Genomic DNA, 16,635 nt, shown 5'->3' with positions numbered 1-16,635 from the left:
TTAAGTGGCAATAAAGGGAGTGGTGTTTAACAGAAAATGAAGATGTTTGATTACTAAATCTGGTTTTGTCTCACTGGGAGATCTCGGGGAGTAGTCGTAACAACGGCCAGGGCTGAAATTTACCACATAAAAAGTCATGGTTAGGGCAAGATGGTGAAAACAAAAGCATGTAATGTGCTCGTATTAACCTTTAATTATCAAGAGAAGGTTGCCGCCCTCCAAAATGTGTTCCCAGCAACAGTGCTTCCACGCTTAAAGATCTGAAATTACCCACAGAAACCACATTTGCGTAACCTGGTATTTGGAAAGAAGAATGTACAGCATTTTAAACAGTGACCTTTTAATCTTTTGCTCTGAGACAAAAGTATCATTAACATAAGCAAATAAGATCCCTGCCAAATCTCTGGCAGAGCTTTGCAATTTGCAGCACTAAACCTCTTTTCCCACTGAATATGGTTATTAATTCGGATCATACAGGAGTAAAGCAGTTTACTTTCATTAATAATACAAGATTTCAAAGTGACAGTGAAACATTTGCAGGGTGCTACTGGAAAGAGAAACCTTTTTGTTTTTTTCTTAGTTTTATTTGACATCTACCTTCCTACTTGTAGTGTGCACAATATACTATATTTAACAGATTTTGCTACATTTGACATATTTTTCAGTCAATTTGAAGTAAAAAAACAGAAGTTGAAGAAACAAAGAAAGGTGAATGGAGACCAACTATGTTTAAAGTAACTAAAAGATAGAATTGCAATCAGAAATGTATCTCCTGGGCTTATTGTGGCATGTACTTTGCTATTATGTTTAATCCTGGAAGGTCAGTTCTGCACTGTGTGGTCGTCCAGGGTTATTTTTTTGCCAATAATACCTCATTTTGGAAGAGGGGATCACATTTGAGGAGGACTGCTTGGAAGTTTGAGGCACCAGTGAGATGCTGATTGGAGAAATTTAATTTTGCGGTCACTGGTCCATTAATTACCCGTGTCCTTGGAACACAAAGCTACAGCTAACATGGAGCAAACCACAGAGAAAGCTCCAGCAGCAGCCAAATATGTTTGAGGATGACTGACCCGGGTAGGGAGAGGCAGGTTTGGACATGGAGAGCAGTTTCCAGTATAAACAGCCGATGTTCAACAGAAAGAAATCTGTTATTCTGTAATACTAACAGGAAGTGAGGACCGACACATTTGTACACACGCACACGCGCGCACACACATGCACACACATGCACACAAATATGCGCATGTATAACGCTACAGTGAACAGGACCTCCTACATAAATACAGACACACACAAACACTGTGCAGGCAGTTCAAAGCTGGACAGCTGAATGGTGTGTTCAAGTCTTTGGTCTCAGTTGCTGTTTGATCCTCAAAGAAACGACTTTTCTCGATTGAGCAAAGAAAGCACTCAGTCAAGACACGAAACTCCTGTGTGGAGACCTTTGTGGCTTCTTGGAGAACTTAAAAGTCATTCTGAACAGTTACAGACATTTGCTGCATCTTATTGACATTTATATTAACACAAACAGTGAAAGGCAATCAAGAGGAGTTTTTGCAGAAGCCCCAATCTGGAGGCCAAAAGCTTTGATGTTATCATAGCTTGGGAGTCTGAGCGCATTATTTATCATACGTTTATTTATTTTTTAAAACCCAGAATTCTTTATGCTTGGGATCTTGACATAATCAGGTCTTTCTACAAGAAATGTTGGAATACTGACACTATCAGGGCTGCCATTAAAGAAAAAAAGCAGAGCAGTGAGTGCACAATTGATTTTTGGAGCCTACAGAAAGAATTCAGGCTTCAAATATGCAAGCTCAGATGTCAACTTTGCAATCCTAACACCTGTGTTCTTGATCTCAGCAATTTAATCCCTGGAAAGCTTTGTTTGTGCACCATAGGAACAACACTGTGACAATTCCTGGCAGCGATGAATTTGATCATCAACCCAGCGGCAAGTGGAGGAAAATTTAAAACAAGACACTACATGTTTAGCAGAAGCTGCTGTCCGCCTCCCTTCCCTTCTGCCTGGTATTTATTTGTGTGAGCTGTGATTAATGGTGGTGAAGGCCACGAGGTTGTGATTCTGGGAGGAAACACTATCAGTATAAACATGTTTTAGGTGGTAGGCACGTGTCAGTAGAACAGTGTGGAGACAGACTTTCATTAAGGAGATAAGATAAACACATTTATTTATTTCCACCGAGTTTCAGTGTCACGATGTCAGGATGTGGATGCTGAAGATATTCATTCTACTGCAATGTGCTGAGAAGGAAAACTGCATTTTATTGCTTTTTTTTACTTTGTGTAACAAGGATTATTCCAAAGATTAAACTACATTCTCTATAAACTATGAACTGTATTTTTAACCTGATTTTCCTCAGTGTGATTGGACCTTTCTCCCTAAATCACCAAACACCCACACACTAAAGTCCAAAGACCTTTCACCTTTCAACCTTTATCGCTTTCTGACAATAACCATATAAGTTGTAACACATGCGCCTATGTGTGTGTGTGTGTGTGTGTGTGTGTTCAGTGTGTATGTCTTTTGCTTTGTAGATTATATAGGACACAGCAGTAATCCATCTCATTTGGAACCAAAAAAAGCCCAGAAACACACAGTAAAGGAGATATGTGAAGGAATGCATAAAGGTGGCGGTGCAGTTTAACAAAAACTGTCAAATATCTCAATTTATTTCCCGTGTAGGGAAACACACAATCAATACGACTCCTTTGGTACCAGTAAGGTAAAGTTTCACACAGCTGGTTTTCAGACCTGTGTAATAATGGATCGTGACATCACTTCTCCACTAAAGAGAGTACAGTAGCGCACACACATCCAGCACCGTATGAGCGGCCTGTAGAGGAAACACCTAATAAAGGTGATATAAGACACCCATGACACACCTGCCACTTCAAACACAGAGACTACACATACTTACAGACACGCACATAATATCTAACCACTTCCAGATGGAGGGGCTGTCAAACTCCTTGCCATAAGCACAAAAGGGTACAAAAATTGCTGTGCTTTTATAACTCTTACACTATGTGTGCATTTTGGTGTGTGTGTGTGTGTTTGTGTGTTTGTGTGTGTTAACCAACAGTACCATTTGCTTCTCCAACTGGAACCAAATGCAACGATGTCTCATTAAATCAACCACACTCTAATAAACTTGCCTCCTTCCTTCCTCCAGTCCTTTCTTTCCTACTTCCTTACATCCTTCCTTCCAAAAAAGCACTGAGTTGATCTAAAGTTGCTTAGAACTTACGACATGATGACATTTGCATAATAAGCTTTCTTGCTTGAAATAATCTTTTGTTTATTTCAATCAAATTCAGTTTGATATATTATTGTTAATTTCCTCTGTCATCATTTTTCTTTTGTATTTAAAGATGATTGTTAGCAGCTCATGTGTCCGGCTGCCAGTCAGATTTTTAAATCCAATAAACTTTGCCAGGATCAGCTCCGAAACCAGTTTATGACCTCTATCATCGTAACTGTTCACACTCACAGACACAATGTGAACAATCTAAAATCACCAGCTAATCTAACCCTTTGAACTGCATGTCTGTGGACTGTGGAGATCCCATTTTTCTATGTTAAAATTTATTGACTCTTCTTATTAAAGATGTGTTACATTCAGTCACCTATTTCATGTTTATATTTATGCAACAATGCTTTAGTTTAGGATCATTTTCAAAATAAATAGATTTCATAATGAACATTTTCCTAATATTAATAACATACTGATATGTTTTCATTTTTAAACCCAATGTTAAACCCGAGCGCTACATTTCCTTGACTGTAGGTAGTTGACTATAGGTTTAAACACATATATTTGGATGAGAAATGTCTTTCCAGCTTTGGGCTTCTGTGTCAGCGCCCAGATAGTAAATCACTATGTTTTTCCCTCCTCCCTCTCCTCCTACCTCTCTATATTCCTACATCCCTGGCATCCTTCACTGAAGTCTTTATTATGAGCTCTAATGAACAACAAAAATCTTTTCCCTCAACTTCCCTCTGATGTAGACTTCAATACAGAGAAACTTGTTTGGTTCCTAACTCATTAAAATGCTTACTTTTAATAGTTTACTTTCTTTTAAGGCAAAATATGACTTGCCTTAAGGCAGGAAACTGCAGTGTCAGCACAACACAACATGGCACCAAACTGTCAAGCTATCCCATTTACTGCACACTTAGTAGCCCTAGAGGAACGCTCTGCTCCTCCCATCATAACACACCATTTGAGGACTGCTGTTAATGAAAAGCATTGTAAATGTTTTGCATCCTAGTTTTCAAACCTAATAAAATCTTGTTTTAAACTAAACAAAATGTAAACCCAACTGAACTCTGAATGCAGGATTTGGATCGTGAGCCTTCAGAATCATTTGGAGCCTAAAGTCAAACTTGGGAAGATGGAGAGAGCCATCCCTCTGTCATAGTGCAAGCAGTTTATTAAATAAAGAGTTTCTGAGCACCATGAGCCAACTCAGGCACATTTATGGAGAGGTTCTGATGAGATTTTTGGCAGCAATGCACAGTCAGAGTCCAAGTTTCTAGAAACAAGGATACGACTCTAAAGGTGGACATCAAAACTTTATAGGGAATAACCAGCAGCTTGGAAGACGTGCACAGGTCAGGTAATCCCTGAAGAATGGAAACGTGAGAGGAATTAAAGGGAAGGTGAGGCAGGACTGGGCATGAAAGTGTCAAGACCATGAATGCTCTAAACTCTATCTCTTTGGGTATGTTTGAACCACGCTGATGGACGTAGCCAAACTGACAACACCCATTTAAAGCCAGCCAGGCAACAGAGACGCCCCCAAGTGTCCATTTGAAGAACGAAAGTGGAAATAAAGGAGACAGAAAAAACACTGGATGTAGTCGTTCCTTTTTTAAGCGTTCAGTTTGACAAAAATGAGTTTGCCATTAAATCACCATATTGCAATGAAAATTAAAATAGCCATGTTAAAACAAGCAGATATTAACAATGTTAAAAAGCTACCTGTGGGTCCTTCCCTGTCTGAATGCAGTCTTCTCTGTTGCCAGGTAATGGAGGCCAGAAGATCTATGAGAAAACGGGGACACAGAAAAATTAGTTTGATGATTAATGACCTCATAGCTATCAAATACTGTAATGCAAAGAACCGCCTTACTCAGCCATACTGCCAAATGTCATTTTTTTCTTGGAGCGACTTTGGTGGGATAGAACAGAAATATCAGTCTTTGAGTCGTTAAATGCAAATTATCTTCCTCAAAAATTCAACTTTTGTAGCAGTTAGAAGCAAATTGAGGAGAACAGCTCATCCACAAATGATGAAACAAGGCTTCCAGTGGGCAGCCAAAGATGTTAGGCGTTAACCTTTGGCTTGTAAAGCTGAAACCCTGTGTGCGACAAGGCAAAAATGTACTTTCCACTCCAACACCAGAAGCCAGAGCCACACACTGAATCATAACTATCACAAGAAATAAATTAAAAACATCAAAAACTGAGCTATATAAAGTTTTCCTTTCAAGCCACGCAGATGATTTGGTTTGGATTTTCCCCAAGTTTTTGATATGACAGTGAAAGATGGTCCTTTTGAGGCCCTCACAGTAAAACAAACGCACTTATAATGATCAACAGTAATGTCTTCTCAGTGACGATGCAAGGCCAAAGGCTTGTGGAAAGAAATGCTTCTGATGAATGATGTAATGCTCTGTGTGTCATTGTCCCTCTCCTCTACTTCCACAGCGCTGAACAATCTTTAGACCACAGTGTAAGTCTTTTGGTTGAAATTTTCCATTCGCTTTGTCCGAAGAGCAAATCTTGCATGTACTGTACATAGGCTACACTAACATACTACACAGATGTCTGAAAGATTGCAAGACTTTCTTTTTCTCTGCCAAGACAGGAAATTAGATTTCTGGCTATAGATAAGCAGGGAGAAAAGTGTTCAGCCACCTTAAGGGTGTCCTTTCAACACCATCTGGAGCTATAATAAAACACAAGTTCTCGCAGCATAGATTAGGAAACTCCCGGAGTCTTCCTCTCAGTCTGCAAATTGGATAATTCGATGAGGTGAATCTCAGATAAGCATGAGGTAAAATTTGGACTTTAAACAATGGGGCTAGTTTTTACACTGCCACTGAAGAGAAAAGCCCAAGTCAGTTTGAGCTGAGCTTCAGTGGCGTGTGTAAAGTCAGTGTTTGTGTACTACCACGAGTTTCTCTGAGACAATAAGTCTTTGTCTGATCTAACAGGAAACAGCCTTAGCGGGATGATAGCAACCAGAGGGGAAAACAAATGGTCCCGACTTGCTTCCCCATGTCTGATTGCGCTCAGCGCGTGGATGAACAGCATGTGCACATGCGCTGAGTGCCACTGCGAAAGTCACTGTTATCAAAGAGCATTATGTTGATGGATGTTTATCGTAATGAAAAACTAAATTGATGCACATTGTTTAGCGCTGGGATCCATAAAGAAAGCCTTTTGGTCTCCTAGATGAAGGTTTAGCGCTTTGTAAACTAGCCGTCCATCCCAACTACCTCCTGGAGCTGTTCCGAAATAGTGTGCTTCATTTAGTTTAAACAAATCCAGCCAGTGTGTACACTGCAGCTGAACGTAGATGGAAACTGTTTAGTTGAGCAGAAACATGAATTCTCACCACAGCCGTGTGAGTGGTGACACGCTTCATCCAATTCTTTTCCAGCTTCCTAATCAAAAATGTATTGGAGACTAATCTTAGCATAAAATGGACACTATTGCTGATTAATTTGTCATTTACAACTCCACAAGCTGGCTTGCAATGGTAGAAATCAACTGGAAACAATGTATTCTGTGGATCAGGCTAAAGTTTGGCTCGATTATGGTCTGTTTCAACATTTTTTAATATATACACAGTTAAGAGGGTCTTAAAGTGTTCCTTAATTTTGAGACCATAAATGCCAGATGTATGCATTTTATTGTTTTATTCATCAAACACAACACTTTTTATGTGCTGTATGTAGCTTTTTTTGCATTTATGCACAAAATAATCTGACATCTCTGCATAGTAACACAGCCAAGGCAAGATGTAAATGGAAACTTGATTTAAATACTAAAAGAAAACATTACGAGTCCTTTAAAACCTGCTCAGTATTTAAATCTTCTTGGAGAGAAGATTTAAATACTGATTTAAATGTCAACACAACCACCACTTTTATCAACACATCACATTTTACTCTGTGCTCTTTTCGGGCCAAAGAGATCACTCTTACGCTAAATAAGCTGGGTTAGATGCCAGCTCCAGAATCTCCAAGGAAGCACACAATATACACTGTAGTGTGTAACCAAAAACTCTGCAAAGTAAACCAGTTGTCTAAACTTGCTGAAAAACAATGTTTTTGACAGCCAGCCACATTTTCAACCCATTAAAGCAAGAGTGAAGATTTCATATACATTTTTCAAAGACGGGATATCAAATACCAATCAAACGTGTTTATCTTTTCGCATGGAGCAAGTGGAATATTTATTCGATCACGTGAAACATTTAGATGTATTAAATCATTATTTGTTTTAGTTTTCCCTTGGTAATTATCATTATGGAAATTTTTCCACTTTCCTGATGTGATTCAGACCGTAGTGGAGCCAGTTCTGGGCTGACACATGCAACATGGACCGAGTTAATGCCATCTGATTTTTATTCGACTAAAGCCTTGAGTTTAGAATTAAATCACCCCGCATTACTGCACTGCTGGTCAGATTTATAGAGGGCACCAAACTGGGATTATATAACAAATATATACTGTAGACTTTTATGGGCAAAGATTAAGTTGAAAAGCTACAATATGCAGTACTATGAAAAAGTCTTCCATATAATTTCTTTAGGTAGTCTTCATGAATAGTTTCAAAGCTCTTTTTTGGATGTTTCTGCTTTTTGTTCTGTTCTTTGTCACGATGATCCCACACTGCTTCAACACTGTTGAGGTCCGGGCTCTGGGGAGGCCAATAACTGGTAGTGTTCCACTGTGTGTTTTTCTATCCAGGTATGCTTTTACTGCATTGGCAATGTGTTTCCCAATGGTTTTGCATGGTGGATCAAACTCTGATGCCACTTTTCTGTTTTTATATTTCCATCAATTTTGATAAGATCTCCAAAATCACTGAAATGGAGCCCCAAACCGTGCCAGAGCCTTCACAGTGTTTTACAGATGGTTATAGACACTTACTGTTGTACCTCTTTCCTGACCTCCGACTGAGGATGACTTGAACGAAAATGTTCAAATTTGGATTCATCGCTCTATAACCTGTTGGCACTGATTTTCACTCTGCCTGTTGTGTAATTTGGCATACCTCAGCCTTTTCTCCCAGTTTCCCTTCCTTAAGAATGGCTTCTTGACAGCCACCCTTCCACTGAGACCATGTCTGATGAGGCTTAAGTAAACAGTAGATGGACCACCAGATGGGCCAGTCATAGCTCCCATATTCTGTTTCAGGTCCCTGGAGGTATTTTTTCCCCTTTTTGTTAAGGACGTGACTTTCATACCGTTCATCTGCTGTAGATCTTTTTTGGGCCTGCAAATTCTTCTTTGGTCCTCCACTTGTCCAGGATTCTTTAGATTTAAGAAAATACTGTACACTATGCTGAAAGACGGCAAGTTTCAGCTAATAGCTCTCTTTGAATCTCGTTGTTGGAGCAGTTGACTGAGTTCTTCTCACATTTTAGTAAAATTTGTAAGGTCATTATTCAGACCAAACTTTTAATTGTAACTTTTGGATTTTTTCACCATATTTGGGAAGATCTTTGCACACTCATGCATGCTGAGGGAAACATTTGGCAGGTTAAATGAGAAAGGGGTGCATATTAAACTGACTAGCTAAACTAAGAAGGATGTGATTTTACAGCATGATGTAAAATCACGTTGTAAAAAGGGATAAGCTGCGGGACATGCTGTGCTTCTCGAGTTAGGCATACTTTCTCTTAGCGATGCTCCCTCGTGTGAGGACAAACTAAAGTTGAAGTTAAACAAAATTTCTTTCTTCGAGTGCTGGTTTATGGATGATTTGGCAGATGTCTTTAATCTTGTAAAAATTTCTTTTACTGAACTCACAATGGCTGGCTCCTTTAGAAACATGGTTGTTAACCCTCACACCGCTCCCCATTCACCCATTCACTTCATGTCATCAGTCTCTCTGACCCATGTACACGCACCGCTGTTCTTAGCTAAGTGCTGTAGCACACCGGGGACTTTGGTTTAAAAGGGTTGTTTTTGTTCACTATGTACTAGAAACCAGTTTAATGGAACACAGAGTAAACTGGACATCCTAGTTGAAAATTAAATATTGATGCAAATTTGCAGTACATTCTTGCTCCAAAGTAACACAGTTAGATGAAATTATATCCTGTTTGAACCTAAACTCACTTATTTCCCCGATGACAAATTCTTCTAATAAAAACTGTCTGAAACCTTATAGGATGCAGCTGAAAGGTAAAATAACTCTGTAAGGTCACAAATCACAGCAAAACCCCATATGGATTTACTGTTCCCGAGCATAAATACTAATAAAACCTAGATTACACTCTTGTATGAAATGCATTTATTTTTTTTCAATAATTTTTTAACATATTCAGTCTTTTTGACTTAAACTAATCAGTGATTGTTCTCAACTTAATCTAGACTGTGAATTAGATACTTTCTTTTAATATAAAAAAGAGAAATTTTCAATTGTAATTATGATAAAGGCAATAGAACATCTCTTCTTTTTGTCTTGGTCAGACTCTCAGCACTCTGCTCCTCGTCTGGTTCCTGGTTTATAATTTACCTTTCAAGTCTCTTTGCTGTTACAGTGTTTAACAAACCTTAATGACAAACTGGTGCTGAAATTAAAAGCAAAGCAGACAGAAATGCAATGTTTGATTTATGGGTAGCTGCATTATTACAGGTGTTCCTTTACTGGGAAGGGTAGAAATGAAGTGTAGTTTAGAGGGAACCTGTTTATAACACAAGAAGTGCAAAAAGTAATGTAAAAGTAAAGAAAACAGAGAAAACCCCAATAATCATATGACTCCCTATAAGGAAGCACTTTGGCAACAGTGGGAAGAAAGAACTCCCTTTTAACAGGAAGAAAACTCCAGTGGAACCAGGCTCACTGAGTTGAGTGTGATGGGAGGAAGACTTTTCAGTTTGATGCAATACCAGTAATATTAAATGAAATGTCTGTTGCCATATTTGTAGCTGATTTGTAACAGAACACTTAAACAGATGTTCTACAAGGAAGGAATTCTGATAAAATGTTAAATCCTCCATCTGTCTCTTCAAGTCATAAATCATCTTTCTACAGGGTGAAACCACTTGAAGCACAGTGTCCACAACCTAAATCAAAATAAAGCGACAAATGTAGACTGTGCAGTAAAAACACTTTTACTGTGCATCAATCATCGAAACAGAGCTCTGCATACTCAGAAAAAAATATATAAAACACATCATTTTACCTCTTTCGATTCACTGCTAACAGGTCCCAGCGTGAGAGAGTACAGGACGTCTTTCCCGCCCAGGAATAAACGGTCACGGTATTCATCCAGGAAGACGGCGGTAACAGAGAGGTGGCCATGGTGACCGCTGAAGATGGATGACCTGTTGGTGGACAGCAGGTCTGCAAAGAGAGCAAGGCATTAGTGACAGCAGAAAACATGGAGGAGCGCGGACTAAAAAACAGAATAAAGGCCATAATATTTTTGGGTGTGCTATTGTCACGGCCCTGCTATTGTGCATTCTGAAAAAATGCACTTTTTGCATTACATTTGCTGTATTTTGTATGGGATTCAAAACTTTAGTGTCAATTCATTTCACTGAAATCAAATTACTTCACTGAAGTCGTTCTTGTAGTTAAAACACGGCACTAAAACAATAAGAGGAAATGTTAAATATTAACATGATGCAGTACTGCAGAAATTCACGATACTAAAAGTAAAAGTACCACGGTAACGAATATGGAGCAATTTGGCAGCAGCTTCAAAGAGGGTCTTGCAATAACTCTGCAGGCTAGGTGCAGACTGAGGTGAACTCGAGTTCAGCTAGACACAGGGTGTCTTCTCTTCACACACACATACACTGCATATTGATGCACGTATACACCACAAAAACCAAACATAAAACCCAACTGCCTGGAAGCCTCTGACAACTTTGACATCTTCTACTCTCTCACCCAAACACGTCTTATTTTTTCCCACTTTTTCTTTGTTTCTGTTCATCTTTATCACCCGCCACCTTACTTTTCTTTCTGTCTAGGTATGAAAATGAGGAGAGAAATGTGTGTGTGTGTGTGCGTGCGTGAGTGCATGTGTGCGTGTGTGTGTGTGTGTGTGTGAACACGTCGCTGGTATGCCAGACTCTCAGTGGAGGAGTCAGCTCGGGTTGAATCGACTTTTCGTTTGTCTCTCATCACTCGTCTGTCACATCGGTTATTTCTCTCCTCATTTTCACTCAGCACAATACACACTGACTAGCATGCACAAACACAGAGAGTGAGAGGGGGAGCCCGAGTCACTCGCCACTCAGCGTGAGTACTGACTGAGTGAGGCAGGAGGGTCCTATGTACCGGTGATACCTTGTCCATCACTGGGGCCATGTACACACAATGGAGCTGTTTTTATAAGAAATCAGCATTTTTCCACATACATAACCATGAACACTTTTCAGCAGTGCTGCAAGTATGCTTTACTTTCTCAGGTATTATTTCATCACTTATCCACCATTTATTTGTTTTAGCTCACACTCTCATAAAGGCCTTCCAAAGAGGTTTCTACTGATATTGACATTCATTTCAACCTGTGTCTTTGGTGAACAGCCAAAAGTTTGGCTGATTAATGAGAAAATTGCCAAGCAATAGCAATATAAGGTAGGGAGAGAGGAAGTTAGAGAAAGTTAGAGAAAGAAAGAAATAACTGGTAAGAGATGGAATGCAGACATCGAAGAGTTCAGCAACTGGTAAGAGTCTGAAAATAATTAGAAGGCAGACAGACAAAGAGAGCAGTACGACTGATTGATTCCTTGAAACTGGCAGGGCTGAAAAAAATATGCTGGAGAGACAGAAGGAAAGATAACCGACAGTAGCTGAAACTCAGCAGTCTCTTCCACCCTCTGCAACTTTTACATCTGCCACACAGAGATCCTCCGCACTGTTGCTTTGCTTATTTTCACAAACCAAGCATTTCCAGGGACAGTTTCAACTCAGAGATGAAGCTGTTAGGCTTCTTAGCAAGCATAACCCCAGAGCCACGTGGCTGCTGCACTTGAACTGAACTTTATAATTAAAGAATTTATGTAAGGCTTTATGTTATAAAATTGTGTATTTTCTAATCAGGGGCAGAATTAATTTATAGCCTTGCTGCTGACAACATTAATGTCTCTTATAGACAGAGAATAGCATTTATCAGTCTTGTGTTGTCTCAAAAGTCCGACATGTTTTGCGTCATTAACTCCAAACTCTTCTTTTTTCTTCTTTCTCAATATGAAGTGCGTGCAGTTCTGAGCCATTTGTTTTCCACAGCACAATCGGATTCATTCTGTTTCCACCTCCACGCACACAAACCCACTCAGACTGGAAGCAGCCTTTCTCCCTCCCGTTGTTTCTCATAAATTACTCGATTGTATACACACATCTTCCTCAAACCAAAGCAAAAATGCAGCGACATAAATACCAGAGCGCACATACACAGAGACACCAGCAAGCACACCCAAACAGAGAGGAAAGGTGAGCTGACAGCTTCCATCTGTAGCTTGTTATCACTCTAGCAGCTCATCACCTCAGTGTGGAAATCACGCCAGTGTCTCACCTCTCACCAACCTCTCCCCCTCTCTCTTCCCTGCTCTCTATCCAGCTTCACCTCACCTCTTCTGCGTCTCCACCACACTCAGTCTCTTCTGTCTATCCATCTTTAACGTCCTTACTTGAAGTCATTTTTGAATAATAGCGTCTTAAGTTTCATCTCTTGTTTCTTTCTGTCTTCCTGTCCCTTTTGCTACTTGATCTTTATTCCTTGTCTCTCTTCTTTTTATCCATCTTTTTGCGCAGTCTATATATACATCCACAAATTCATGACAGCATCCATAGTGAAACATCTGTCTTCAATGTGCATTATTTCCCTAAAAGCAGTCAGCCAGTGCTGCACTGACAAACAGCAGATGTGCCAAAGCAAAGCGACACGCGAATGAGCATCTGGTTTCACTGTGTCAACCCTCACGCAGTCTCACCCGCTGCAAAGATGTGTTTGCAATAATTTATTATTGATTTGTTTACATTTCACTCTTCTGCACAATCGGGCTAAGGCATGCCCTGGTGTTTGTCAAATCTACACGTCAGACGTGTGGACTTTGCAATCTCATTCACTGCTCCTGTTTTGCATACTATTCTTTGATCCGGGAGCCTGTGCAGTGATGGAAAGAGCATGGAAAGGAAGAGAAGTGAGGTAAAATTGACGGCACCACCACTGCCTGAATAGATTTTAATTTGGTTCTTAACTAGGAGGTATCACATGTTCTGCTGAGAAAACTTATCTGCAACTGTGTTTTTCCATCATGTTAAGCAGTATGGCCTCTCCGTGTGGAGTTTGCAATACTGCGTGGGTGTCTCTCTGATGTCCAAAGGCATGCACGTTTGGCTATCTGGGGGCTCTAAATTACATGTAGAAGTGAAACTTATGTGTCCACATTGGATCCTACTTCATGTCCAATACATGCTGGAGAATGGATGGATGGACTATGACTAGACCACTAATAATGCTGCCAACTTGCAGACTCCCTCAGAGCAGTGGTCGGATTTTGCGGTCAGACTGAGGTTGAAAGGCTGAAACATAAAAAGTAACTGGACCTGGACAATCAAATGAAATGAATGAAACCAAGAAGTTAAAAAAGTTGGGGAGATTAATGCAATTCAGCAATTTTTCTTTTAAGGTTAAAAAAAGACACTAAAATTCAGTAATTTTGGATTAGGAGTACATGCAGTATTGTGCAAAAGTCTTGAGATGTCACTTTCACATACTGCTCTTCTGCTATATTTGAACGTTTAGGTCTGGAACTTCTTCTTTTGTCCCCTTTGTTTAAGGAAACCACACTGAGATATGCCAAAAGAGCCATGAAATCTTTGGGAATCAGCTTGTTGGTGCAAAAATACTGTTTTACGCCTGTCCAACTCTGTTATCTTTGTCATGTTTCATCAATTTTAATGATGAAAAGGGAACAGAATTTGTGATAGCAATGTGGCAGGCTAGTAAAAGCAAAGGGTCTAAAGATACAATTTAAAATTTGTTCTTTGCTAACTTGTCTCTTATGTGCAGACACAACGCACAACACGGAGGGTACATCCCATGGGTTGTGTGCTTTAATGATTCAAAAGTAAGTGCTAAATGGCTTTACAAACCAAAAATGTTTCTCTGAAAATAGGCAAGTTAATGATGAGACTGAAAATGAGTGAGCTGTGATCTTGAGTGGTGTCTTGAGACTTCTGTGCAGTACTGTATGTTGCTGTGTGGGTCACTGATGTCTGGTGCCACAAAGTTTGCTGGAAATTTTAAAACATTGCCAAACAAGTGAATAACAATGAAAAGATGCTTTCATGTGCAGCAAATATGCCTTTTTTCAATGAGTACCTGTACAACTTATTATCAGACACCATATTTAAAGATTGTCTATGCAACGTCGCAATATTTAGGAGGGATTATTAACACAAAATCTCAATGGTAAACCTAAGAGTCAGTGTTTTATTGCCAGCAACACACACTTCTGTCTGCACAGTCCGCCAGTCTGCTGCTGTCATTTTCATGGCTCCATTTAGTGATGAAGAATAAACATAAGAAGCTGGTTTGAACTGAGAATTTTATTAATGGACTATCGGAAACAAAAGAAAAAGCTATGTTACTGTATACTGAACACACATAGACATGCACATGCATATGCATATATATATATATATATATATATATATATATATATATATATATATATATATATATATATATATATAAGCACATGTATACATGTCTGATAGTATCAGTGTTATTGTTGGCTCAACAGGAGAAAAGAACACATCTGATGCCTATTAGACCCCCTGAGCTACAAAATACGTGCTAGTAAGGCACACGTGCATGCCATAATGAACCAATAAGGTCAAACTATCCTTGTTCAAACCACATCTGTGCACATCTGAGATGACAAAACTTACTGTCAGACGCTTTCCCTAAATATTGCTCTTTGATGTTTTATTTTCACAAGCTCTGATACCAAAAACGCACACACCCACATCCACAAACAGAGACGTATTAGACTCATTACACTGCTGACAGACTTCCCAGGGTATCATTAGATCTTGGCTGTATATTATTGCAGAGTGCCAAATATCTCTGGAATCCGCTGCGTGCACAAAAAGTCATCTCACAATGCTTCTCCTTCTCTCACCTCACCCACTCCTCCTGGGCTTCATCCTCCTCTCAAGGATATCAGATTCCCTCTCATCCTTTACATTTTTCCTCCTCATTTTTATGAGAGCTGGAAAATTCCTCAGAATTATGGACCTCTTCCTGACCTATGTCCTCGCCTTTTTTATTTCCTTCTTGACAGCATATGCAAAGAAAAAAAATGCACAATGTAATTCTGCTACATTTACTGTTAACTACTTACGTATTGCATTTTACGCTTCATCACAGACTTTACTTTTCTCTGGGTTGATTTGTTTACATTATGGCATGCTTGAATTAGGTATACTGTTCCACAGAGTTTCACCTTTCCTTTTTCTCTCACTTTTTCTTTCACTTTTCTGTCACTTTCAGCTCAGATTGCCTCGCATTTATTGATAATCCTAACATTTCTTTCAAAAATTTGTCTGAAAAAACTTATGAAGCTTTTGTTGTGATTCGGAAAATAAAACTGAACCGAGTTAAACTGCAAAATTACTCAAAGCATTCAGAAAAACGAAGACTAAAACCAAAAGTCACCCTCTGCTGGTCATTAGAAGGAATATATCTCTTCGTTTGCCACACTTTTTGTAGGTCAGTGATGTCCATCTTTTATATACAGTCTATAACATAATATTTTTTTTTAATAACAGCTGTGATTGTAGCCTCTATGACATACTCACACAAAAAACACTTTTCTATACTCATGTATGTTAATTGTGTCCTGTAAGATAATTATTTGGGGGGTTTCTACTCATTTTGCTGAAACTGAAGAAGAAGTCTAATAAAATATGTAATTTTTTCATGCAGCTTGCACATATCACCCATGTGCTATCTATCAATTTTGTTGCGCAATTATTTTGAAAGTATTAATTTGCAGCTATTAATTCCCACATTACATATCCCCGGGATTTATCCTGCAGATAACTCATGACAGAATAAATCCTGGGATTTTCTGCCAACCTGTTACTGCTCCTCACTGCAAATGTCACTTTACCCTCACAGCTCACATTTTAAAGCAGCCGGTCCTTTATGACATGTGATAAAAACTGAGATTAATTTCAGAAAGGGAGCACAATCTTATGTGGGATTTTCAGTTTCTTTATTTTCTTACTTCCTGAACCTTCCTTCTGTCACAAACTTCTGACACACGCGTGCACACACACATGCACACACACATGCACGCACACACACACGTACGCACACACACATGCAAGC

The 16,635-nt window shown here is 39.3% G+C and overlaps 1 protein-coding gene across 2 annotated transcripts in view; it reads right to left on the bottom strand.

The window, feature by feature from the left end:
- The window catches only part of sema3g (semaphorin 3G), a 55,128-nt gene that overhangs the window by 27,198 nt on the left and 11,295 nt on the right, over positions 1-16,635 (bottom strand). For both annotated transcript variants that reach the window (XM_087833529.1, XM_087833530.1), the window contains exons 2-3: positions 10,462-10,622; positions 5,013-5,075 (exon numbers count right to left, since the gene is read on the bottom strand). In XM_087833529.1, the coding sequence (XP_087689655.1) occupies positions 5,013-5,075; positions 10,462-10,622 (224 nt within the window). The remainder of the gene's footprint in view (positions 1-5,012; positions 5,076-10,461; positions 10,623-16,635) is intronic.

The sequence above is a fragment of the Neolamprologus brichardi genome, chromosome 20 (assembly GCF_056152115.1).
Source record: "Neolamprologus brichardi isolate AB-2024 chromosome 20, ASM5615211v1, whole genome shotgun sequence".
Lineage (NCBI taxonomy): Eukaryota > Metazoa > Chordata > Actinopteri > Cichliformes > Cichlidae > Neolamprologus > Neolamprologus brichardi.
This window is presented reverse-complemented; position numbering and strand designations above follow the sequence as displayed.